The sequence below is a fragment of the Solea solea genome, chromosome 18 (assembly GCF_958295425.1).
Source record: "Solea solea chromosome 18, fSolSol10.1, whole genome shotgun sequence".
Classification (NCBI taxonomy): Eukaryota; Metazoa; Chordata; class Actinopteri; order Pleuronectiformes; family Soleidae; genus Solea; species Solea solea.
Window position 1 is genome coordinate 13244251 of NC_081151.1, and position 25186 is coordinate 13269436.

The following is a 25186-nucleotide window of genomic DNA, read 5'->3' on the forward strand; positions in this document are numbered from 1 at the left end:
AGAGAGAGATTAAATCTGTGTTTCTGCGACTACTTGTCTACCATCGCGGTTCATTTCACAACAGAAATTGTGACAAGGGTAAATTTATTTTTCCTTCATTCATTCATTTTCTACCACTTAATCTTCGAGAGAGAGAGAGAGAGATTAAATCTGTGTTTCTGCGACTACTTGTCTACCATCGCGGTTCATTTCACGACAGAAATTGTGACAAGAGTAAATGTATTTTTCCTTCATTCATTCATTTCCTACCACTTAATCTTCCACATGAGGGTGACGGGGGCGTGGTCACACCGTGGACAGGTCACCAGTCCATCACAGGGCAAACACACAGAGACAAACAACCATTCACTCTCACATTCACACCTAGGGTCAGTTTAGAGTGTTCAGTTAACCTCTGCATGTTTCTGGACTGTGGGAGGAAACTGAAGAAAACCCACGCACACACGGAGAGAACATGCAAACTCCACACAGAAAGGCCTTCACTTGAACTGGGATCAGAACTAAAGCATCAATTTCCAAGTAAAAATACGGCACATGCATGGAAGTGTACCAGGGCCTTCACTCTCCCTTCCTCTCAGTCCACTTTCTTGGCATTTTTCAAAATCAGGCATTGGGCAGAGTTAGTCTCAGAAGAGGGGATTTAATTACACTTAAAACTGCTGGAGAACCCAGTATCCAGATAGAGGAAACAAGGTATTTCCCAGTATCTGACAACATTGTGTAGGAAATCACGGGTTAAACGTTAATGCAAGCTGTGCTGACTCCAGGTGGTGTCTTATGTCTTTATCTTGTATAAGAGAGGTGGAGGAAATGGCCGTCAAATATTAATGTATGCAAAACAATAGTGTAAGAATGCAAAGATAATCAAATACAGCTCCATCTATACCAGAGACAAACCTTAAAGGAATAAATGTCTTTTATTTCATCAGCATAAACAGAATCACTACATGCTCTTAAATTTTTTACATTATTTCTTCCTGACACATTCAAAATACAAGAACACAATTGGTAACGTTTGATTTTTTTTCATCTTTTAAAGCTCTCACTTGTCAATCTTTGATTTGAACAATCGTATCAGTCAGCAGGCACTAGCACGAGAGACTTTTTGCATAACATTTGTAAAATGTGTTCAGTTCTGACAATTCTGTTTGTTTGACGCACGTGTTGTCATGGAGATTTAAAGTCAGTGCTCTTGTTACATCAGCTACTGATTTGCACTTTGACAGATGACGTGTGATTGGTCCAGGCGTTCATAGGCTTCTCTGAAGGGAGATTATAAATAAAGCAGTACAGTGCCAGCCTAATAACTGATTCATCATGTCACGTAACATGAACGACAGGACGAAAAACACATACAGTATAGTGAATAAAAAATATAAAGACATAAAGTATAGTGAAAAAAAACATAAGGTTATGGCACTCAGTATATGTGATTGTGTAGTATACATGTAGCTGCATGCCTTCAGTATGCTTTTTGGTATTTTTTTTTTTTTTTACACCTTTATTTAAAAGGTATATATATTGCATATTTGCATGTTAAAATAAGCATGGTTTTGCCACTACACACCAGTGGGTGTGTTAGGATAATGTGTGAGATATGAACTCTTACTTTCATGTAAGTGTGACAGTTTCATGTCGTTACGAAGCTTTTGTTAGAATGTCTTTTATTTAGAAACTGATCATAACTATTTTTTTTTGTTTAGATTTGTAAGTAGACCAACTGTTCACATACTGACATAGTCTAGTCTAGTCTTACACATGGATTTATATAGTTACAGGTTGATCCACTGCTGCCTCCATCAGTGCATTCAGTGACTCTTTAGAGTTCTGTGTTTAAAATCCTTCATTTGGACTTACTTCAGTGACATAAACATACTAAAATCGAACGTTTTTTTTTAGGCGGATGTTTTATTAGATGAGCCTTTTGTAACGTGGCTGTAATCTGGCTGTAATCTGATGTTGATCAACATCTCCTGTGTGCTGTGCTATAAAATCACTAACTTTGTCAGCACACATCTGTAGGTGGTGTACAGAGCTGACTATGTGTCAGTATCCCATGCAACTGTAACCCTAACATAAGTTAGAGTTACCTTTGCTGTGTTTACAATATCTTTTTCTTTGATGCGACCTGAGCTCTTTAAAGCCTTTAAAGTCCTTCTCAAAAGCAGAATGAAACATCACACACGCTGCAATACATGTGAAGCCGCAACACACAAAGACTTCATAACACAAACCTGGATGCCAGACTTAATGTGGCCACTGTTGCCATGACAACACGATAAAACTAATACAACTCAAACACTCAAACCAAAAAAGGGAAATGAAGTGGTGAGTGTGTGACGGCATGTGGAGGAGGTGTTGTGGTGTGTGTTTTAGGAGGAGGTGAGGTGTGTTGGTTTTCTGGTTTATTTTGGGTTTGCACACAGTGATTACAGCCAGGTGGTTTAGGTCAGGTGATGACGCCAGAAAAAAAGAAAAAAGACAGATCAAACCAAAATAGCAACTGTACTTATAACGGCCAGGTCTCATGAGGTGGTTGAAACATCTTAAAGGGATAGTTCAAGTGGTTTTACACAGTAAGATAATAATACATTATGGCTGGTTATGATATATATTTTACACTCGCTTGTGTTTGTCTGTTTCTCTCACACAGTTTGGCAGGAAGACGGACATGTGGCTGTATCTGGCTGTAGGAATTTAGATTTTTTTTCTTGTTAGTGAATATTGCAGTAAAATATGAACTCTACATCAAATGACCTGTTAATACAGCTGAGCAGTGTCATGGAGTCAATGTATGATGTAATGTAGCTAGAAGACAAGAAGTGACTCCTAGCAATTATGGAAATTCTATGTAACTGTATTCATTCACCGAAAATAAATAAAAGAAAACTGCGTTTTTCTGAATAAAAAGGATAGGATATTCATTAAAAAAGTGTCTAATGTGTCTAAACACAAAACAAAGTAAAAAAAGGCTTCCATTTTAAAGTGTCCACAGGTTTGCATCCGTTAAATCCAGCTCTTCGGAAGGAAATTAAAGTTTCTCTTGGTATAAACTAACAGCAGAAGTTTACTTTTTTTTTAATGTAAAACATAATCTTGTTAACATAGAATAATAGAGAAATCTGAAAATAGTAACACCTAGAGGGCAGGAATTATGGGAATTTACCACTTAATAAAATAGAAAACTATGTTTCTTTCTGAATTAAAAAGATATTTGGATAAAAAAGGATTAAACCAAACAAGTGGCCACATGTTTACTTCCATTAAATCTCTCAGGAAGGAGATAAAAGCTCTTCTTGTTATAAACGATCTTGGTAAAAGCAGAAATGTACTTCGGCTTAAAGTCCAATGCAAACTGGTGGGTGGCAACGTCATAAAGACTACATGGATACAGGCTTAAATAAATGCATTAATATTACATTTGGTGTTTGCAGATGTTACTCTGACGTCCATCCTTTTAGAGGTTACATCAAACATGAAGAATTACTGTATGCAGCTTTTACAATAAAGGTTCTTTCGTTGACATTATGCTGTTATAAGCATTTACTAAAGCTGTGTTTCCACTGAGTGGAACGCTTCTATGCGGTTCAGTACAGTACATTACATTTTTGTTTCTGCGTTTAGTAACAAAATAACCAGCCTCAACCAGTCCATTATTTGGCACCACTCTCATGGGGTACCAGAGTACAATAGCACGGTTAGCTCCACCCACGACAGTCAGAAAAACATCACTCCTTGTGATTGGTGTTTCAGTCTTTCATTCATTAATGTTATTCAGGTTAATGAAGGTACTAATTCATATATTATTCAAGGGTCTATAAAGTTACTGTTAATGTCATTAATAACTGGTAACTGACAGTTAATTAAAGCTTTAAATAACTGTAAATGCGATTAAAAGTGACCCTTCATTTATGTATAGTAGCACTAAATCATCATTAGTTAACTCTGTTAAGCAATTACTTAAGCATACCTGTACCCATGCATTATTTAGCATCTTTATATGTTTATAAAGTCTTTGTTAAATGATACTTGACCACTTTACAATAAGGGTCACAAAGAGCATGTTAATAATGGTTAATAAATGCTTAATTACAGTTTAGTAATACTTATTCAGTACTCATAAACGATTAACAGTTATTACTGTTAACTGACATTACTAGTAGCTTTATAAATCCTTGAATCCTGTATGAATTTATACCTAATTAACCATTAAATATTTAGTTAAAACATGAATTGACAGTTAGTAAATGCGTATTACAGTATTTACTAATGGTAATGAATGTAGGATTTATCAGTTTCAGCAGAGCTCCTATATAGTAAAATGAGCAAATGTGTATTAGTGGCAGTCAAAGCATTAACATGAGTGTGAGGTCCTCGACACAGGATCTGATGGTTTAAAGCTGTATAGTTTCTATATTTTACTTCAGAATGTGTGGTGTCATGTTACAGTTAATACATGACGATTAAAGGACGGGGGAATGTGGGATGTCAAGTATTCCAGTTAACATTTCCTACATTAGCCATGGTCATTGGATGTTACTGCACGTTGTCTTGTCCTATGTGGGTGGAGGGCCCTCGTAGCGAAGCATGACGTTGAAGGACCGGGCAAAGTTGTTGGAGAGGGAGCAGCTGTGGCTTTCGTCCATGAGCGGCAGCAGGAACAGCAAGAGAAGCAGAGCGAGGAAGAGGAGCCACAATGGCAACGCCAGCCGACACACACGCTGCATCAGGCCGGGCTTCTGCAACAACAACAACAACAACACACATGTGCATACACAATCACACAGGTTCATGTTATGAAAAACACAATCAAATATTAAAGCCATGTTCTTATTTGAAATAAGGGTGAATGAGGTGTACAGTTGGGGACACAAGGAAAAAACAAACACTTAATAATAAATGATAATAATCCACTTAATAATAAAAGACTCTATGCCTAATTAAGCCTATTAAGGATGTTTTTACTACTTGCATCTTGCTGTTAAATAGCATCTTGCTGAGTTTGTACGCTCCTGCAGGGGCAGGGTGGGGTTGAAATTCAGCAGGGAGCTTGGTTTGGAGAGGCCTTTTTCTAACCACACGACGTGGAACCGGAATTTTAACACAAAGTATAAACATAATCTAATGATATTAAACACAACCCAAAGATTAGTCAGTCAGTAGAGTGTATTGAAGTACACATGCTCACACATACTATGAATACTCAAACGGTTTTTTCAACAATCAAAACTACTGTGTGTGAATTTTAGAATTGGGCTGATGAGGAACTGCATTATGTTGTATTCTATATGCATCTTTGCATCATTTCTCTTTTACTCTTCGGCTTATACATATCAAAAATAATAACAAATAATAATTGCAAGTATTAATTTGTTTAAAAAGACAGGAAAATACCAAATTAAAATAAACATGTTCTTATTGGTGAAAAAGTCAGTACAGGAAATGTGAGCAGGATGAAGGCAGCTCGTATCACCCACACAGTCAGACACATCACGTACCGTGGTACAGTGAGTCATTAAAGGCTGCTGCACTCTCAAATGTCTGTCAGACTTGTTATTCTATGAATCATGTTTCCTCCTCCAGTTATCGTTCACCTTCTGTACATGGTGTCACCGAGGCCTGACATGGAAATAACTTAACTTAACAACATCTAAAACTTAAAATGTTACCTGCAAAGACAGAATTCACTGAGCATGAATCAACAGGCAGATAACGGTTTGTGAAGGTTATTCTTTACAGTACGCAGTAATGTTAGCATCACCAAGGTTTCTGTGTCGCATTATTAACCACTCACTCCCTGCACCAAAGCCCATAGAAGAAAATAGCAATTTTACATCACTGCACACAGGAGTTGTATCCACAGCTGCCTCCATCAGTAAGTTCAAAAGTGTCATTTTGTGACTTTAGTGTTTGAAATCCTTTGTTCGGATTTAACTAAGTGATGCAAACTTACCAAAAGAGGCAAGAGTAGACCAAAAACCCCAGTGTCACCATGAGCTAAAAACTGTGATTTTCTCCATGGACTTTGGTGCATTAGAGTTAGCAGTTTACAAACTTCAGGTAAGCAAGATATAGCAATGCACTTATTCTTAATTATAAACTACAGCAGGTGTAGATTGTTTTATGTGAACCGCTTTTATTTCTGTAAAGCAGAAATAAAACATAAACCACAGAATTACCACAGAATGAGACCTTTATATACTCGACAGAGGCTGCCATCAAGGGTTTGGATACATGAGTGGTGGCGACGATGTCAACAACATCCTTCTTTTCAGCATCTTTATCATGTTCTCTGATCATTTTCAAATTGCTCTCATCTGCTAGCAGTGATTGGAGCTGCTCTTGTTGTGGCTCCCCTGCACATACATTTTACCTGTCACTCACAGCAAAAAAAAAACAACTAACATGTCAAAAAAAAAGAGCTGAATAAAGTTCTATTAAACTGATTAAGTTTGTGAATTAGCAATGGAAGCGAGGACCGTGCGAGATTTGTATGAATGAGGCCACAAAAAAGGTTGTGGTGAGACGTGTTTGACTTGGTTGACCTTAACTAGCAGTGTGTCCCTGCACATGCTCATGTTTCCATGACGATGCTAAAAAAAGCTTCTAACCTAGATTGTCAGTAATAATCCCTTAGTGCTTCAGGAAAACTAAATGATCCTACTGTCTGCAAACAAGTACAGGCAGGAAAGAAGCACAAACAGCGATGAAACCTAAACCTAACTGTGGACAAAAAAAGGAGTCTGTCTCTCTGCTGTACACAGTTATAGAGACAGGGTGGGACGGGGACACATGGTGGCCCAGACTGTGTGTAAATGTTAATCATTAATGGAAGAGGAAGCAAAACTAGTAAATGTGTTTATCTTCCCATGGCAAACACTCACAGGACAAAGGTATGCATGTGGTTTTTTTAAATCAGTGAACTCCACCTCAGTTCGCTGTGAATGAGAAAATACACATAAAATCGTGCAGCGGGGTTTGTAAAGCAATGTGTAAAATGTAGCTTGGATTATCACAAAACCCAATAGCACTGTATCTAAAAAGGTCAATGAATGTGTAAAGCACTGGAATGAGGTGGTTCTATATACAATTCCAATAATCCTTGTGTATAGAGAAAATCAGCAACGTTCCATCACAGAACACAACTGTTGAGCCAAGACTACGTCCATTCAGGAAAAGAGACGCCATGTTTGAAATCCTTGGTTTGAACAGAAGTAACACAGTCTTACCAAACAAGGCAGCACTAGACCAGCAGCTCCTGTGTCCCCATGACCTAAGGTCTTTGGTGCAGGAGAGTGAGTGGTTTATATATCTCATTGTCAACCAGAAAAGGCTGTTAAATAATTAGATGTATATGTAAGACATGGTAGATTTAAAGGTTTTTTTCAGGTGAGTATTTTGTGACGTTTTAATGAGTAATGCTTCTCTGTAGGTCAGGAGGCCAGCAGAACCACCACAGGACCACAGAACTTATTATTCTAACTGCAAACAATGTGTTCTCCATGTCATGTCGTGTTACCTTTTGTATCTTTGCTGCATTGAGTAGCTCCTCTTGTTTGGCTTGGACTCTCTGCAAAGACACACAGTAATAAATATGCTCAATTTACAGCGTTGACTTTGTTCAGACTCTGCAGGAAAGCATCGCACACACAACATATGGACTGGATAATCTAAATGTATTCAACTCACTGAGGAATTCTATGGTCTGCCACGTGGTTTGTCTGAAATAGGGACTGTCAATGGTCACTGTATCACACTGCCATCTTGTGGTGAAAGGGTTCAAGGCCAGAGGATGCAAAACATGTGTGACTTATATAAATAAAATAAGATTTATTGTTTGACTGATTGAAAAAAACAACAGTCCAATTAAAGGAGATTAAGATGAAAGCTTCCAAAAACAATTTCAAATACATACTGCACTTCAATTCATGTAATAACAATGAATTACATTACATTTAATGATTTACACCCTGTCAATTATCCACATTATTTTTTGTTTTTCCCATACTAGAGTTAAAAAATAACCCCATCCCAAATCTCAGAGTGTTTTACTAATCAGTAAACGTGTCACTTTATCACTTGGCAATGGGCAGCTCTGTCTCATGGTGTGGGGGGTGACAATCAGCAAATGCAAAACAACCAACTTTGTAACAAAAGTTGCTGATGTGGTGGGTGTTGGGTGCACTCTATTCAACAAAATAGTATTGTGTGTGTAGAAGTAGCACACACGGAGAGGTGTGCTATCTCCTTTTGGCCACAAGGTGGAGTATCTGCTAAAGTGAGGCAAGCACATGTGTATGAGAACAGTTTCATCCCGGTTACATAGTGATAGTGGCGCATAACAGTGTGTGACTAAAGACCGAGACTCGAGAGCCCTGCTTTCTAGGACTGTAACACGCATGATCTAAGTGGCTTGTGTTAGCATGTCTCTGCAGTGATCCACGCTGACCTCACCTTAGCACTGCTCTTCCTCATCCTGACGTCTCCCACATCCTTCAGTTTGGACTTGTAGAGCATCCAGCGGTAGCGAAGTTCCTCCAGACTCAGATCCAGATCCTCTGCTGACCCAGAACCAGCCTCTTTGCTCTGACTTTCCTGAAGCAACAGCTGGAACTGCTCTTGACCCCAGGCCACTCCTGCTCTCAGAGTCTGCACCAGGACAGAGTGTTTTAGATAGCTAGTTAACGGTGTTCTGATTCACTTTTCTTGGCCAGCAAGTTTTATTAGATGCAACAACCTTTACAGTAAGTACCAGAGTGTATCATGTAGGAGGATTTACTGGTAGAAATTGAATATACTACCCATAAGTATGTTTGTAAAGGTGTATACATGCTTTAAACTAAACATTGTTTGGTTTTTGTAGCCTTAGAATAAGCCTTTTATCTGTACTTTAGGCAAGGGGTGCTTTACAGAGGCTGCCATCTTACAGAGCCATGTTTTTCCCAGCAATCTGATCAGACGTGTGTTTCGCATTTTACAACACAGATGAGGAAATGCTCCATCCACATTAAGCTAATGCATAAACCAACAAAGGAGGGGGAGGGAACAGCAGAAAGGGGAGTGGAGAGATTTGTGAAGGAGTATTTAAAGGGGACATATTATACCCTATTTCCCCAAGTTAAAATAGTTCCCTGGTGTCCTAATGAACATGTCTGTGACATGCTTTGGTCAAAATACCATAAGGATGAAGCACCATAGCAGTTCAATAACCCTGCCAAAATGAGCTCTATTTGACCTTTTCTTAAAAGTGTGTGTGTTTGTACGTCGTTGAAATACGGTCGCTGACTATTTACGGCGACTGCTGGCCACAGTCTGATGCGAAGTGGTGCGAACACACGAACACACGTTTGCTGATTTATCCAGCACATTAGCTTCATATATAAAATCCTCTGAGGCTGGAAGTTTGTGTAAAACACTGTACTCCACTGTGCAGCCACCAACAGCACACTTGTCCCTCCGTGTTGACATAATACCACTCTTCCTCCCTCGCCTGCACTCTCGCATTTTATAGGGACAAGGTGGAGCTAAGGTGGAGCTCTCCAAGTAAACTTACTGGTGGGGCGGTAACATTTGCGGTGAAATGTGCATGCTGCCGTCATAAGCGCAGGGAATTCAACATTGCGTGTTTTATCACCTATACTTACACTGAGGGGGACCATGAAAAAGGACTGAGTATTCTTTTTCCACACTTTGGCGACTGGTAGGGCCTCCAGAGTCCCAAATATAAGTATTAAAATGATTAAAAAGCTGATTTTGCATAATATGTCCCCTTTAAATCCTTTATGATGTGAGCGAAACCTTCATTCCATAAGCAGTTCTTTGCTTGTTATACTTTTCAGTCTCAACATTACATCCCTCTTCTCTATATTGTCCAGTAAAATAAACATCTATCTTCAAGAACAAGAAAAAAGTGTCAATTATCCTGTTTTTCACCCAGAAATGGGGGTGATGTCATGACTGTGCTCCAGACTAAGCTATATGAAAGAAGGCCTGCGTGTTTAAATGTTAAAAAGAGACTCACTTTCAGGGTGTTCTGTCTGATCTTGAGTTCTTTGGTGCTCATTGTTGCTCCTCTGTTGCTGAGGATTCCTGAAAGAAGTTCATTCTCTTTGCACAGCCAGGCTTCAAACTCTGCCCTTCTGGATCTGTACTCTCCTGCACTCCCCTGCAAACACCATTTAAGGTAAAACAAACGTGTACAAAAAAACAACTCTTACACAGCACACACCAACACTGTCAACAAGTTAGCAGTGGTTTGATATTCTCTCTGCCTCTCAGGCCACATCCATACTTCTGTGTTTTCATTTTCAAACAAATGCGTCCAAACATAAAAAGTATAACAAATGAGCATTCAAGTTCACTGAGCATGCATGTGCCAGTAAGTTGATTCTCTCCTCTGCAGTTGCTTACTTAGTACAGACAGAGACAGATGACAAAACTGAAAGTAAGTGTTATTGGAGCTTTCCTTTCAGCTGATAGTTGACTTGGGGTTCATAAGATCCAATCAGGAAGTGAAAGCAGGTAACTATGTTATACATTTATCTGCAATCCAAATTATCCAAACTAAAACTCAGCCTTGTAGTTTCCAAATTCAAATTAATGCTGCATATCCAGTGTGGATGAGGGCTGAAGTGGTAAAGATATCTGGCAGATTTTTAAGCTGCTTTCTTAATATGCTTTACTGTAATTTCAATAACATTTTCTTAGTTAAACGACTGTGAAGCTAATGTTAACCAGACAGCCAAGGAGAAAATAGTGAACTGAGAAACCAGTCTGCCTATTTTTACCTGATCAAGCAAAATTAAAGTGTCTTATTTTAATTGAAGTTGAAGTTCAAAAAAGGTTTGCTACACTACAAAAAGATAACCAAAAGTAGTAAGTATGAAGACCTGGGCGTAGGCCTTGACCAGTCTCCACACTGCCCTCTCAAGAACTGACTCCCATCCCCATCACCACTACTAACCTTTGTGGTCAGTGCTGCTACACCTCTGTCTCCAATCAAGACGTGACTGTCGGACACTGTTGAGTCTTCACTGTCAGGGAATCCATCTGTGTCTTTGTGAGTTTGAGTTTCGCCATGGAAGCTCCAAGCAAAGGAATCAACTTCATCTCCTTTAAAAGAGCGCCTGCTGTCCACGTGTGTCTTTGATGAGATGTTCTGACTGAGATGTTCCCCATCTTGTCCCGACAGTATGATGTGACCTTCAGAGTGACCCTGGATCCACTCACCTTGCCCTGAAATCACATTCTCCACATCCACTCCCTCCATGCCTTCTTTTGGTCCAGGACTAGCAAAGGTACCAAATAACTCTATGGTTTCATCTTGTTGTTGGCCTCTCTGGGTTCTGGATCCTCTGGATCCTGTCCAGACCTCACTGTCCTCCTCCTCGGGAGTGAATGTGCCACCTCCAATACTCCTAAAGCCAGACTCTGTATGCTTAATGGAGCTGTTCATTAGCCTGAGAGAAAACGAGCGAAAGAACAGGTTAAATCATTTATACAGTAAACATGAACTGCACTTTTAGAGGGTTTTCTAGCTCCACTGATCACTGATCACTGATCACCGAATGATTGACCATTAATCTTCACAATGACACATGTTCACATACATCGGAGGCAATATGGTTCAATATGAGGCTGCAACAATTAATTAGTTACTAAATTAGTCAAAACTATTCTTAATAATCAAATGATTGGTTTGATTTGTTTTTCAACTTTACATGTAAATATTTTCTGGTTTCTTTGCTTCACTTATCGAAGAAATCTGAAACACTTTGGTTTGTGGCCAAAACAAGACATTTGAGAAAATCATCATTTGACATTTTTCAACATTCTCTGACATGTTATTGTAATTTTTTTTTAAAGATAGTAAATTCTTTTGCACCACATCAGACAACCATAATAAATGCTCTTCAGTATCAACCTTTTTTTTTCTTCCAGTTTGAAATACTAGTATTGTGACATTCCTAGTACTTTCCGCATTAGACCAGCCAGAAAAGGAGCCGTCGGGGTAGTATTGAAGTTAGAATGAAGGTTAGTAAGAGCAAGACAGAATACCTGTGTGTGAATGACAGTGAGACAGGTGGTTCGGTGAAGACGCAGCGAGTGGAGGTAGGGAAAGTGGATGAGTTTAAATACCTGGGGTCAACCATCCAAAGCAATGAACAGTGAAGAAAAAGTGAAGAAGAGAGTGCAGGCAGGGTGGAGCGGGTGTCAGGGCTGATGTGTGACAGAGGGATAGCAGCAAACGTGAAAAGGAAGGTCTACAAGATGGTAGTGAGACCCTATATGATGTATAGCTTGGAGACAGTGTCACTGTTTAAAAGACAAGAGGCACTGGAGGTGGCAAAGCTGAAGATACTGAGATTTTCATTGGGAGTGACCAGCATGGACACTCCCTGGAATTGAGCATATTCCAGGGACAGCTCAGGTTGAATGGATTGGAAATAAAGTAAGAGAGTCAAGTCTGAGATGGTTTGGTCAAGTGCAGAGGAGGGATAGCGATTATATTGGATAAAGGATGTTGAAGATGGAGCTGCAGGAGGAAAAGGAGAAGACCAGGAGTAGAAGAAGAAGGGAAGGAGCCACCAACCTTTCAAATAAGCCAAATTTACATTACACAACTTTCAGAGTTGAATGATCTACATGGCATGCTGTCTAAGCAAAAAAAACAATACACTGTATTCATTTTCAGGTACCTGTGAAGATTGAGACTCATGTTGTAGAGGGCCATCCAGGACTCTCGTAGCCGCTTCATGTCACATACAATGTGGATCCGTCCCTCCTCTGAAGTCCTCTCCAAAACCCGCTGACCCTGGACCTCCATGTGCTGCAGCTGAATCTCCTTCTCAGGAAACTCCCCCAGTGCTCTCTGTGGACAGGGGGGACATTAAATTCTTCCAATGATTTCCAATGATGTAATGCTTTCTATGAAATAAAATAAAATAAAATAAAATAAACACATGTCTAAATACGGATGCTACCAATGATGGAGTTCTAGGTGGAAAGTTGAAAATGATTAGGTTTTCTGACACATCTGTGTTAAATTTAGTGCAGAAATACTTTGCTGCTTGATATTTGGAGAAAAAGATGAGCAGTTAAATTTGAGCATGTAATGTATCGGCCATGCCGCACCATGTAAAATATTGTCTATATGACAATTATACACATATTGATCATAGATTATTGCTGTTATCTTTGCAGCCATGAATGTAAATATCCTTTTAACAGCAAGATGCAAAAGTTATTTCACAATGTTGTACAATGCACAATGTACTCAGTACAGCAGCAGTGCAGCCCTGTGGTGGCTCTAAGTTTAGGTTTAGCTGCTGTACCATGATCATTTTCTAATCTATACTGATTGAGATCATTGAAAACTAATATTAACCGAGTTTACGCTGTTTCTTTACCCTCTAGACAGGTTACTGCAGTGTCTGCAGGGACATTTGTTTGGGGAAGAAAAGAAGGGTAGATGTAGCAGAGTTTCATATTTGATTTGTTTAAATGTTTTATGCAATAGAGCTCTGGACATTACTGTGTCTATGAACCGCCATGATGATGCAGCAAAAATAAAGGGAAGGGTAAGTGTCCCGTTAGCATAACATAGCACAATGTTAGCGTTAACAACGGGCAACGTACTGTAAATTATTGCTGTGTTAACGTTGCTGTGCAGTCTATCCATCCATCCATTATCTACCGCTTTATCCTCTAGAACTTGGCAAATGTAGTCTGAGTCGCCTACACCATCTCTCTGGATCTGTGGGGATCCAGTGAAATGATCTCCCGTCAGCCTGTCTACGACTGTTTTGGCACAACATCTTCACTTTATGATGAAAAACAGCCAGTAAAGAGACGTATTGCCTGATTTATGTGTTGTCTAATACCTCTGTTGGTACTTGGAGGAAAATCAGAAGTACTGTTCTACTGTACATATATATCAGGGTATGTGATCAGAGTGGACCTGAGGAATTTTAACCAGCTTGCTAAGAAAATGAAACAGTTAACCAAAAAATAAAAATAAATTAATTAATAAGAATTAGAGTCTCCTTAGCTCTCGCTGCATCTTAATATAAAGTCACTATACCAGGGTCTCAAGTGAAAAGTCTGTAGCAAACCTATTTACACCACTGTATTTTAACGTTGGTGATAATGGTGTTACTTCGAAAGCTCAATATTTTCTCAGGTGGTACTTGATACAAAAAGTTTGAGAACCACTGGTCTAGTGCAAATGTCTACAGTGTTGTTTCCTCCACACGCACACGCACACGCACACGCACACGCACACACACCTACACGCACACACACACACACAGAAATTCAGACCTGAGCTTCATGCTGGCGACCTTCGATGCTCCATTCTCCTGAGGAACTTTGAAAGGACTTAAGCTTTTGCTTCATGATCATCAGCCATTTCTCTATGTTCAGAAGGCTGTCATGGAAGCTCTCATGATCTGCGATGCTCTGCTGACTTTCCTGGACCTTTATCTGTGAACAACACAAAATGGAAAGTCAAGAGTGAGAAAAAAGTTGACTTTGACAATTTAACTGTACTACAGAAATATTTAACCAGGAAGTCTTAGGAGATTCTCATTCATTGTCTAAGCAAATTTAAAGAGGACGGTTTCAAAATGCTATAGCAGCCATTTGTGTGAGTAGAAAAAAGAAACTACACAGGAATCTTTCCAAACTCAAATCTTACCCTGACTGCCTTGTGCAGATGTTTCCAGTCAGCATAGAGCAGTTCAAACTGAGTCCTGTTGTTCTGACTGGAGGAGACCAGAGTCTCCAGTGCTGTGATGTGGGCTTCACAGTCCTCTATGTCCCTCTGGATTACCTGAGGACACATAAAACAGAGTGTGACAGCAGGTTGTGGGCAACAACATAACAACAATACAAACATTGCTTAACCAAGTAACTAAATACACTACAAGTGCAATTTTTTCCCGGCTTCTCCCTCTCTAGGGGTCACCAGAGGGGATAACTTGCTCTTTCAGTGATCCACATAATTTGACTGATTGTTTTAAGCCAATTGCCCTTCCTGACACAACCCTCCCATTTATCCCAGCTTGGGACCAGCACCGGGAGTACACTGGATGTGGTCTCCTTGTGGCTGGAGTCAATTTTGAGTGTCTAATTAACACTTTCAATGGGGAAAAATGTAAGTTGGGTTCCTACACTACAAGTGCAAATACAAGTTTGTTTTTAATCTCAGAAATGTGTTTGTTTAGCCCTCAGTGGCTAAAATAAATGCATTATATTTTTAATGACTGTACAATATCATTACAGATTAAACACAGTGCACATTCCGACTTATAACTATGTTCAATGTGCTCAATTTTCTGTAGACAGCAGCTGACAGAAAACTTCTTGTGTCCAAATCAGACTTGACCCTGGTGTGGCATTTTTGACTCACCGTGAACTGGTCTGACTGACTTTTCTTGGCCAAGATGTCAGGCTGTAGGACATCTGCTGCTGTCAATCGGTCACGAAGTTGGGCCATCTTGGAGCGTATCAACTTGTAGGCATCACCAAAGTCCTTGGTTCTTGAAATTAAAGCCTGACAACAGGAAAAAAAAAAATGTGATTGTGTTACAATGCCAGACATGTCTGCTTTGTTTCCATATTCACTATAATGAAATACAGTGAGCTAATGGCCTTCTAAACTGCAACCCCAGTGGTTACATCTTTCAAAATTTTTTTTGTTCTGCAACAATGTGGTTTGGAATTAAGTAACTTGCAAGTATATTGTCTAATATCTTGGCAATACTACATGCAAGGTTAGCGTTTATGGATTCAGAGGGGGATACTTCATCAGTTTTGTGACATACTACGTCTGTACGACACAGAATAATTAGCATGTTTAATTCCTTGACTGGCACACACCTTTGTGGAAGTAGTCAAATCCAATCAAACAAATAAGACCCATACATGTTCACCACTAGAGGGTGCTAGTTGAAAATAAAAAATAGCTGCTGATCCCATATATCGATGGTTGGAATCATTATTTTATAATGTTAATGTAATACCTGTGTAAATATTAGATCTTTGCTTATAATTAACGACAACATTTTTAGATGAGGAGTGAATTAAAAAACAAACACATATTACAACACAGTAAAGCTTTAAGAAATGACATTACATGACCATCACCTGACCACTGTTGCTGTGATTACATAATATAAATATTGTAAAAGGAACAATAAATAATACATGAGCATGCTGATGTTTACGGGGTCAAAAATCATGGTTTTAACATCGGTTCACGGGGGGAGCTGACATAGGGCGAAAGGCGGGGTCACACCCTGGACAGATCGCCAGTCAATCACAGGGCCACACAAAGAGACAAACAACCATTCACACTCACAGTCAATTTAGAGTGCCCAATTAATCCCCACGCACACACGGGGAGAACATGCAAACTCCATGCAGAAAGGCTCTTGTTCTGACTGGGTTGCAAACCCAGGTCTTCTTACTACTACACCAACCGTGTGATGGTTGTAACAATAAAGTGTATTTTACAAGGTATTTTCCAGTCCTTACACTAAATCTACACATACTTGGCCACATTAAGACAATAACATGTTGGTACCTGAAGCCTGCTTCTCCTCTGCAGTAGCTGGGTGTGCAGCAGCTCTCTGTTTTTTATGGCAGCACTTAGATCACCCAGTAAACCATCAGACCTCTCTGGACCAAACACAGAGTCCAGCAGGTCTCCCTTCACATGCAGCAGACTCAGACGCTCCTGGAGCTGGACACTTTCCTTCAGCAGATGCTGAAAAGATGAAAAGACAACATTTTTTTGATGTTCGTCAGATTTTTAGTCACTGCCTATTTGTTACACACTACAAAAAAAGAGTATGTGCTAAACACCAGCCATCTAAGAAGATGTTTTAAAAGGGTTTGGGCAGCAATGTGACCTATCCACAGTTATAACTAGGTTTGGGAATCTCTAGCAACTTCATAATTGATAAACAATTCAGAGTGCTACCAACTGAATGAATTAAAAAGACAGCACTTAAGTTTAAGTTCATTTTCTGCATCAATGAATAGTATCAAAAAATAGTCTGTCAGACCTCTGTGTTTTACCTCTATCTTCTGAACCAGCATGGCAATGTGGGAGAAAACTGTAACCTCAGCAGAAGCCTCCAACACCTGAGATACCATGTGACTCCACTGGGCGTAGACCAGCAGAGGATCCTGGAGAACGTTTCTCAGTCCTGACTCTGAATCGGAACACAGTCTGGTTGCTCTAGATTTCACACTGCAACACAAGTGCAAACACACACACACACACACACACACACAGGATATTTACTGTACAATACTGCAGAGGCCATGAGGTGACATAATGGAAAAAGAAATCACATGGCCATGCATTTAATAATGATAATAATGCATGGCATTGTTTGTCATACGGGGCAAGATGGAGGCAGATGATGGGCTGTTGTAACCCCTACAGGGAGAATTTGAAAGAAGAAGATCATATCATATCATACCAAAGTAACGTAATAAATCAGCTACAACCCTGTTTTCATCAAACAAGCCATTCTGAAAAATGATTTAATAGGCACTACATTGTATTGTGGTGATGATTTTTATAGATATTCCCAGAAATGACAAATACCCCCAAACAGTCTTTAAGCTGTAATATCTCCATGGTATTGCACTTTCTCATGCAGTATTTTCACACTGACTTCAAAGAGCAACTTAAGAAACTGAAGAACTGAAATAAATCAATGGATCTAATCTATCCCGTGAAAAATCACATTTAGTTCTGCAAGTGAGCATACAAAAGGTTTATGATCAGTCATTATGTAATCCATGTCACACATGGCTCACACATTCAGAATTTTATTTATTTATTTGTTTTTATTTATTTATTTATTTAACAAAGTAAATGCCATTGAGATTAAAACCTCTTTTCAAAGGGAGACCTGGCTAAGATGTTCTTGTCAGACATACTGTACCTCTGATGCTCTTTGACAACAGCCAGGACATCGTCAGAAAGGTGCTGTGAGTCCAATGAGAATTTAAAGAGCTCCTTGAGCTGAGACTTTAGAAGTTCCACTTGGGACTCTTCCCCTGCCAGTGTATTCCTTACACCCTGCAACACATACATGGAGAACAATCAGATGAATCAAATAAAAAAACAATACTGATTATGACTGCCAACATGGGCCAATCATGGGTTTAAAACATTAATGTTTTTTGAACAGACTATGATGCAGAAAAACATTCTTGAGAAAATGTAACTGGTTGTCTAATGGCAAAATAAAGCAGCAATCATCTACTTTACTTTCAGTTTAAGCATTACTGACTAAAATCTGACTAAAACATTCATTCAAGCGTTCCTGTCTTATGCTGGTTCTTTGTGCCGGGAGCCAGCAGTCAGTGTGCAAGATACATCTTCTAAATTCATCTTCAATGATGTTCCTGGGGTCATCAGGTGTTTTGGGTCTTTCAAAATCAGACACCCTCACCCATGTGATCCAGCCAGGGTTGATCAAGGCCCAACCTGCTCCCCAGCAGCAACCACCCAGGGATCAATGCCCAGTTGGTTGAGGCATTTGCAAAATAAGCTACTGTATGTTTCAGTACCTAATTTAAACACACTTCAAAAAACCTGACCTATCCCTTTAATATATAGGATTTTTGGATTGTATCGGATTTTGCATTTTAATCCGTCCAATATCCAATCCAATGATCATATCGGCTCATCCCTAGAAAATACTATGTAGAGCCTTGTTATCAACTGGTATTGCTAACTATGGCTAACAATGGCTAACCAGAGAGTTGTTTGTGTCCATGGTTTTTCCGACTTCTCAACTGGAGAGAACTTAGGGGACACTCCCAGTTCTGACTTGACAATGATTGAAAAACAGATGAAACAACACTTATTTAAACAAATCTTATTCAATAAATTTAATATTTTTAAAATAGAACAGGTAATATACGTTGATTATTTCAGATATTGAAAACCACAGATATGAAGCTGATATTGCAGGTATCATCCGAACTATCTTGAATTCTAAGTTCCATTTGTCATAGAACATATTATAGAATATTACGTGCTACATGCTATTACTTGACTAGTCACCAAGGACCACAACACTTTGAAGTATTACTTACATTACAGTTACACTGACCTTAATACTACCCCTGATATGTTTAAAAGCACCTACTGTGTATTTCTTCCACTGGCCCACCATCTGCTCCTCATTGCAGTCAGTGTGGTCTTCAGCCTCGTGGCCCACAACCAGCTCATGGTCCAGCTCGTGCAACAGCACTCTGAGGCGCCCGATGTCTTCTTCCAGCCGCTGGCTTCTAGACATGTACTGACTGTGAGAGTCCAGGCTGGAGCGCAGGCCCTCCCCAGCCTCACACAGGCCCTGTCGAAGCCTCTGCCAGCCAAGCCTCAGCTCCTCAGCCTCTTCCACCACCACCTCTGCTCCTGCTGGACAGGTGCTTCTCCTCACTGCCTCGGCCAAACCTTCAATGTGTTGGAGGGTTTTCTCCTCACCAGCTACACTGTCATCCAGAGCCTGGGACAGGGGACAGATACACAGGAGACGTGATACATCATCAAAGATTAAGAAAACATGCTTAATACTAGTTTCACTTTCAAGTCTCACTTGTAAGGCTTTGAGCTTGTCCTCAGCCGTGTTCTCTCTGTCCATCAGATCGGTCAGCTCCTTGGTTTTCGACAGCAGCCAGGACTGGAACCTCTGAACACAGCCTTGGTATGTCTGGTGCTCCTCTGCGATCTTCTGAAGCAGCAAAAGACGCTCCTGCAAAGCACAGCAGGGAGACACACCTTCTGTTCATCTTTAACATCATCACTGAGCACACATCACAACGTTTGTCCATGTGAGTGAGGAGCTTAAGTGTGAATTTGCACATTCAAATTCACACCGACATTTCAGATAAGAGGAGAGACTCTCATTATCATGTAAAAGGTATTATTCAAATCACAACTTTACATTCAAAAATGAACAGTCTAACCAGAAAACCAAGAAAGACTGATGTAGGTGGGTGGTCAAAGGGAAAGTTCAGGTTTTTTTTAAGTGTGGATGTACTGTATGAGTTAGGCAGTGCTGACTTTGTTGTGTGCAGTCGCTGGGACTGTGTAGATTTAATCAGATTACCCTTTTCTTCAGTGGCTAAAATGTGATTTTCTTTGTGTCCTCGCTGGTAGCTATGTTTACAGTGTCTGTGTCTCAGGCAAAGTCAGCACTGACTACTGTATGTGTCAGCGCCTCATACAACCTGAACTATCTCTTTGATTATGCAAATATACAGCATCTTTCAATATTCAAACCTTAGATGTAGTTCAATTACTCTCTTGTTCGCAACAGGTTGCTAAATAAAAGTAGTTGAATTTAGCTTGAGATGAGGTTTTTTACAACAGTTTGACAAATTGGGCCAATATGTTTAGCTACAGTCTGTAGTGAAGAGAGAAGAAGAGTGTGACCACACCTCAGCTCTGTCCCGGACATCTCTGTAGGCCTCCTGCAGACTCTTCTGGGCTTGGGAATCCACACTGGGGTCCTGAGTTCGGTTGTGCAGTGCGGCCGCTTCGTCTAACAGCCTCTCCAACAGCACTGCCTGTCCATGGACATCACTGACCGCCACTCTCTGCTGGTCCACCTGCCAAAGCTTCTCCTTCACCCCAAACTGCAGCTCCACCCCAGTGTCTAGGACACACTGCAGTCGCGTCAGCCAAAGCTCAAACTCCTCGTAAGCCTTCAGGTACTCGCTCCAGTGAAGCCACACCCACTCGATACGACTGTAAGTGAGGGAGGAACAACACAAGTGGTATGGATATGTTAGTAATCAGTAAACTGTTTTTGAATACGACCACCACTAAAACCAAGTTCACTGTAGTGACCTCAGTACATGTGGAGTGAGTAGAACAGCACCTGTGACAGTGAATGATGTAGGTAGATGTCTCCTCCCACAGGCTCTTCAGTTCTTTGAGCTTAGTGTGGGTGTGGTTCCTCATCTCTTCATCTCCACTCTGCAGAAGGTTCTCAGCCGCCACCATTACCAGGTCCATCTTGACCAGACCTTCATGCTCCGACTGATGGATTTTCTAAGAAGGAGACAGGGAATAGCATTATAGACTCTATGTAATGTATGTATGCCTCCAGAAGTGACTGATACAGCAGCTTTATAATAACAATGTATAATTTGTAATACTATTTATTAAATCCTGTGTTCTGAATTCTTCTAGGCTCCAACGCCCCAAAGTCTCCCATTTGCTACACAAATAACCCAACATTCTCAAAGGAGGACATAATTAAAGCACCATTGTCTGCTTGACAGATATAACACTTGGTATATTATACAGTGTTAATAATTTTGTGGACTTGGAAGGCAAGTCTTTAGAAATAATTCTGACAAAGTCTGCCCAGGTCTCATCTTCTCCATTTACTCACTTTTGCTTAATTTTGGAACATATACAGTACATAATACCTTTAAATTAATTTTTTAAATAAAAAACTCATTGTTCACTGATCTGTTTTTCACAGTTTGAAAGTAAATCTACAACCGTGTGCAAAAAGTTAAAGAATTTTAACTCTTAAAGCCACTGTATTTTTAGGAGCCTTACATCCACTAATAACAGACTAATGTCTAGAGCTACAACTAACAATTATTTTCATAATCGATCAGAATCTGTTTATTATTTTCTCAACTAATCAATCATAGTTGTTTGATCCATAAAAAGCCAGAAAATGTTGATCAATGTTTAATAAAACTCAAAAAGATGATTTTCTGAAATGTCATGTTTTGTCCACAAACTAAAATTATTTCCTTTAAATGTTTTCAACAAAGAAACTAAAACTATTTACATTTAAAAAGACAGCTTGATTTCATTCTTTAAAATAAAGACTGATTAAAAGTCACAAAAAGTTAAGTATTACATGAAAAAGTTACTTCCGTAATTGTAAAATAGTTACAGTCCCTGTTTAGTGAATTCAAAACTGATTGCTGAAAAGGTGTGAAAAGAGGGTAGTATAAATAATGATTTGTGGATCTGTGAAGTGTGTGCTATAATTCATCAATCAGTAATTAACAGCTCAGTCTTTTTACACATTTTTTTGTATAACATTCCTGCTCTGAGACTAAAAACAGCAGCTGCCACAAAGCCCATAAAGCAGTCTAAAAACAGAGTACTAGGAGCAGGGGTGAGAGGTGAAGGGTCAGATGGTGAGTGCAGAGTCAAACCTCTGTCTCCCTGAGTCGGGCCTCCAGGGCATCACGGGGTCCCTGCGTGTTGTCATTAGCCTTCAGCCTCTCCTGGATGGCCTGCATCCAGGAGAGCGCTGCCTCCAGGCTCTCCATGAAATCCTGCTGCTCCTGCTGAGTCATTCTCAGACCTGAAGAAGAGAGCAGCCTGAAAAAATGGTTTTACAAGATAAGTGGAAAAAGTGTTGTATCATTCTACATTACAACTCTACTGCTGTAGAGTTAAGAGAGCTTTAAATGGGATAAATAGTCTCATCTTGAAGAATAAACCACTGTATTTTAATAGTTATCTTTGTAACAGGTACTCCCGACTTAAAGTTGATCTTGGTTGAATGCTTGGAAATGTAGGATCCACTGATTTTTGAACTTGCCTATAATGCAGTGGATGTGTAACATTTGGTCATTGTTGATGTTATTATTCTGCCTCAGTTTGGTCTATGTGAACATAAATAATGTGAAAATTATTTGTAAATTATGTATAACTTTAGATAGTGAATTTTAAATATGAACAAATTCCCATTACATTGAGACAATTAGTTCACACAGTGCTTATCAGCTCCACTCAACTCTCTCTTTGGTTCTAATAGTGGTGGTGATTAGATCATGTGCTGCACACAGGAAGTGATTCATTGCACTAGCATGACTGAAAACACAAAGAAGCGTCCATGTTTCAGAAGCAAAATTCTACTGCTCAAAAAACCCAGTTACAAACCCACAAATGCTCCCTCAGTCAGGTCTGATCGTATTGCTTGACAGAACGGCGCTGAAGTTGGTATCCAGATTCACAGCTTCCTGGTCAAAAGTTAAGGGGAAACTTAACTTACAATAATTGTAGATTATTTAAAATACAGTTTCTGATTTGGGAACCCCTTTTTCTATTAGTGAAAATCAAATAAATGGACGTCTTGCTCTGTTTTCAACACCTAGACCACCATCAAACACAGCTTGATTAACAACTTGAACCATGTCAAATCTGGACTCGTTTATGACAGAGAGGTCACGGATGATATACAATACAGTTTCTTGGGCTATTTTCAGATGAGGGATGCAGCATAAAAATAATGTTACATTGTTTCTGTTCACAAAGACAGAGGCAGAATGCGATCAGCATTTACAAAAATCACTGAAAGTGCAGCTTTAAAGTGCAACCCTTGCATTAAGACTGATTCTTAGGCTACAGAAGCCAAACATTTTTTATTTTAGTGATTTCACACTTATAAATACATACTTGTGGGCACTAGATTTAAGATCTACCAATATACCCTAAATATGACACACTGGAGGATGTTTACCTAGTGCAAAATACCCTGTAATTACCACATGTACACAACCACAACTGACTAATTTGTGCATTTTAAGGGCGAAAGGTTAATCTCCATAACACTCTAGTGACTAGAGTCTAGTCAATCTGTAATATGATGCATGGGCGGGTGGAGTCTTTGCTGCCAGCACTTGGAGGGAAAATAAAATTGGCAGCAGCAAAGGCAGCTCTGTCGAATGATTCATTCTCCCCACTACAACATTCCTGCTGGTTATTCCACAGGCTCTTAAAGTATGGAAATATGTAGTCCTCCCTGTCCTCAATTAAAACTGTTTTCCTGTTGTTTTTTGAAACAATTTAGTTGTGTTTTCTGAAGTCAAACTAGCAAAACATTTTACTTGCTTATGTTCCACTCTCAGTGGACAGTAAACAGGAGGAACCAGTTAACAACAATGTAAATAAATAGGAATAGCTTAGCTTGACTGACGCCTAGTGTTTCCTCTTTTCTCTTATTAATGTACGACATAAAACACAAACACAGTCTCATGTGATGCTTTATTTAACTCTTAGCAAGTCAATCACACCCCCTCTCTTTTTTCTACTTTGACAGCTCGTGTCGTGAACTCATATTAACTATTTTCATTCTCACTCACCACTTGCTGTAACAACATGTTATTGTGTTGATGCTAAGTGCTATTGCCGTACTCGTGTTCACTTTAACGGCTTCAGTGAAACTTATATAGGGAAGTGTGTGCTAACAACGAGCTATGCTAATATTGAGGCGAATGTGGCACATTAGGACATGGGCTTTTACCTTGATGTACCCGAACACAGCACGCACGCTCATATATATAGTTTATCTTCGCGGCTCGTGACATTACAGTAATCTGATATTGAGCCGGAGCAAAGCACAGAAGGCTACAAACACACTCTTCTCTGTGTTTAAACCGTATATAGGCCCGTTGTTTTCTCACAGTCTGGTGAACTGCGGTTGCAGGAAAGTAAAAATAAAAGCACTTACTGCTCTTTATTTCTCTGCTGAATGGCCGCGTTGCTCTGGTTTGTTGTGTGTGTGTTTACTCGTGTACAGTAAAGTTATGGCAGCAGCAGGCAGGAAGTAGGGCTGCTGTCACCGAGGGGAGGAGGAGGGTTTCCCACACACACACACAGAGAAAACCGACTAACGTGTTGCCTTCAAAGACACCACGTTAACTTCATCACCACACGAAAACGCAACAAAAAAACAAGATTAGTCCTCAAATCTGAGGCGTTCACAGCCCCAGCCAAAAAGGCACCTTATTGGTCAAGTCTATCCATGACCAATCTGCGTATATTTATGTGCATTTAAATAATTCATTCCTTATTATTGTTATTGATGCAGGGTATGTTTCTTATAGTTCTATACTGTTTTTCATTCTTTGTATAGCTGTGTTATGTTCTTATAAGGTTTATATTTTATATTCATATTTTTGTGCATTTCATCTTGCTCATATTTATATATACTTATTTATATTGTATAAATACAGAGGTGATTACTTATTACACATCAAATCATTTAAAGACAACTCTAAATATGGACATTGTGTATGAATGAATCAGCGTAATAGGGCACATGTCACTCCTCTGTTCATTGAGCTCCACTGGCTACCCTTAGCTGCCCGCAACAAATTCAAATCA

At 39.6% G+C, this 25186-nt stretch overlaps 1 protein-coding gene across 4 annotated transcripts; it reads right to left on the reverse strand.

Annotated features, from left to right (window-relative positions):
* Window positions 1–898: 898 nt before the first annotated feature.
* syne3 (spectrin repeat containing, nuclear envelope family member 3) lies at window positions 899–24659 on the reverse strand. 4 transcript variants are annotated; one of them, XM_058615201.1, is made up of 19 exons: window positions 24531–24633; window positions 22961–23040; window positions 22228–22379; window positions 20919–21091; window positions 20476–20785; window positions 19632–19787; window positions 19182–19541; window positions 17967–18103; window positions 17086–17260; window positions 16589–16771; window positions 15413–15556; window positions 14699–14833; window positions 14323–14484; window positions 12699–12871; window positions 10964–11459; window positions 10022–10165; window positions 8455–8649; window positions 7520–7570; window positions 899–4739 (listed from the first exon to the last, which is right to left on the reverse strand). In XM_058615201.1, exons 3-19 carry the CDS (start codon window positions 22369–22371, stop codon window positions 4557–4559), a joined length of 3321 nt encoding a protein of 1106 aa, XP_058471184.1. In that variant the 5' UTR covers window positions 22372–22379; window positions 22961–23040; window positions 24531–24633; the 3' UTR covers window positions 899–4556. The 4 variants fall into 4 exon arrangements, with proteins under 4 accessions (XP_058471184.1, XP_058471182.1, XP_058471181.1 ...); XM_058615199.1 differs by having other exon boundaries at window positions 22228–22396; XM_058615198.1 differs by lacking the exon at window positions 22961–23040 and having other exon boundaries at window positions 22228–22396; window positions 24531–24659.
* Between the last annotated feature and the right edge of the window lie 527 nt (window positions 24660–25186).

What these genes read in the sequence shown, in the direction of transcription:
- syne3 (XM_058615198.1), bottom strand. Translation starts at nt 22,371, where the DNA reads ATGACTCAGCAGGAGCAGCAGGATTTCATGGAGAGCCTGGAGGCAGCG. An exon ending in GTCAGTCAGACCAGTTCACG is followed by an intron (nt 14,834 to 15,412) that starts GTGAGTCAAAAA and finishes ATGTGTCCTCAG; the next exon opens with GTAATCCAGAGGGACATAGA. An exon ending in ATCTGCACAAGGCAGTCAGG is followed by an intron (nt 14,485 to 14,698) that starts GTAAGATTTGAG and finishes TGTTGTTCACAG; the next exon opens with ATAAAGGTCCAGGAAAGTCA.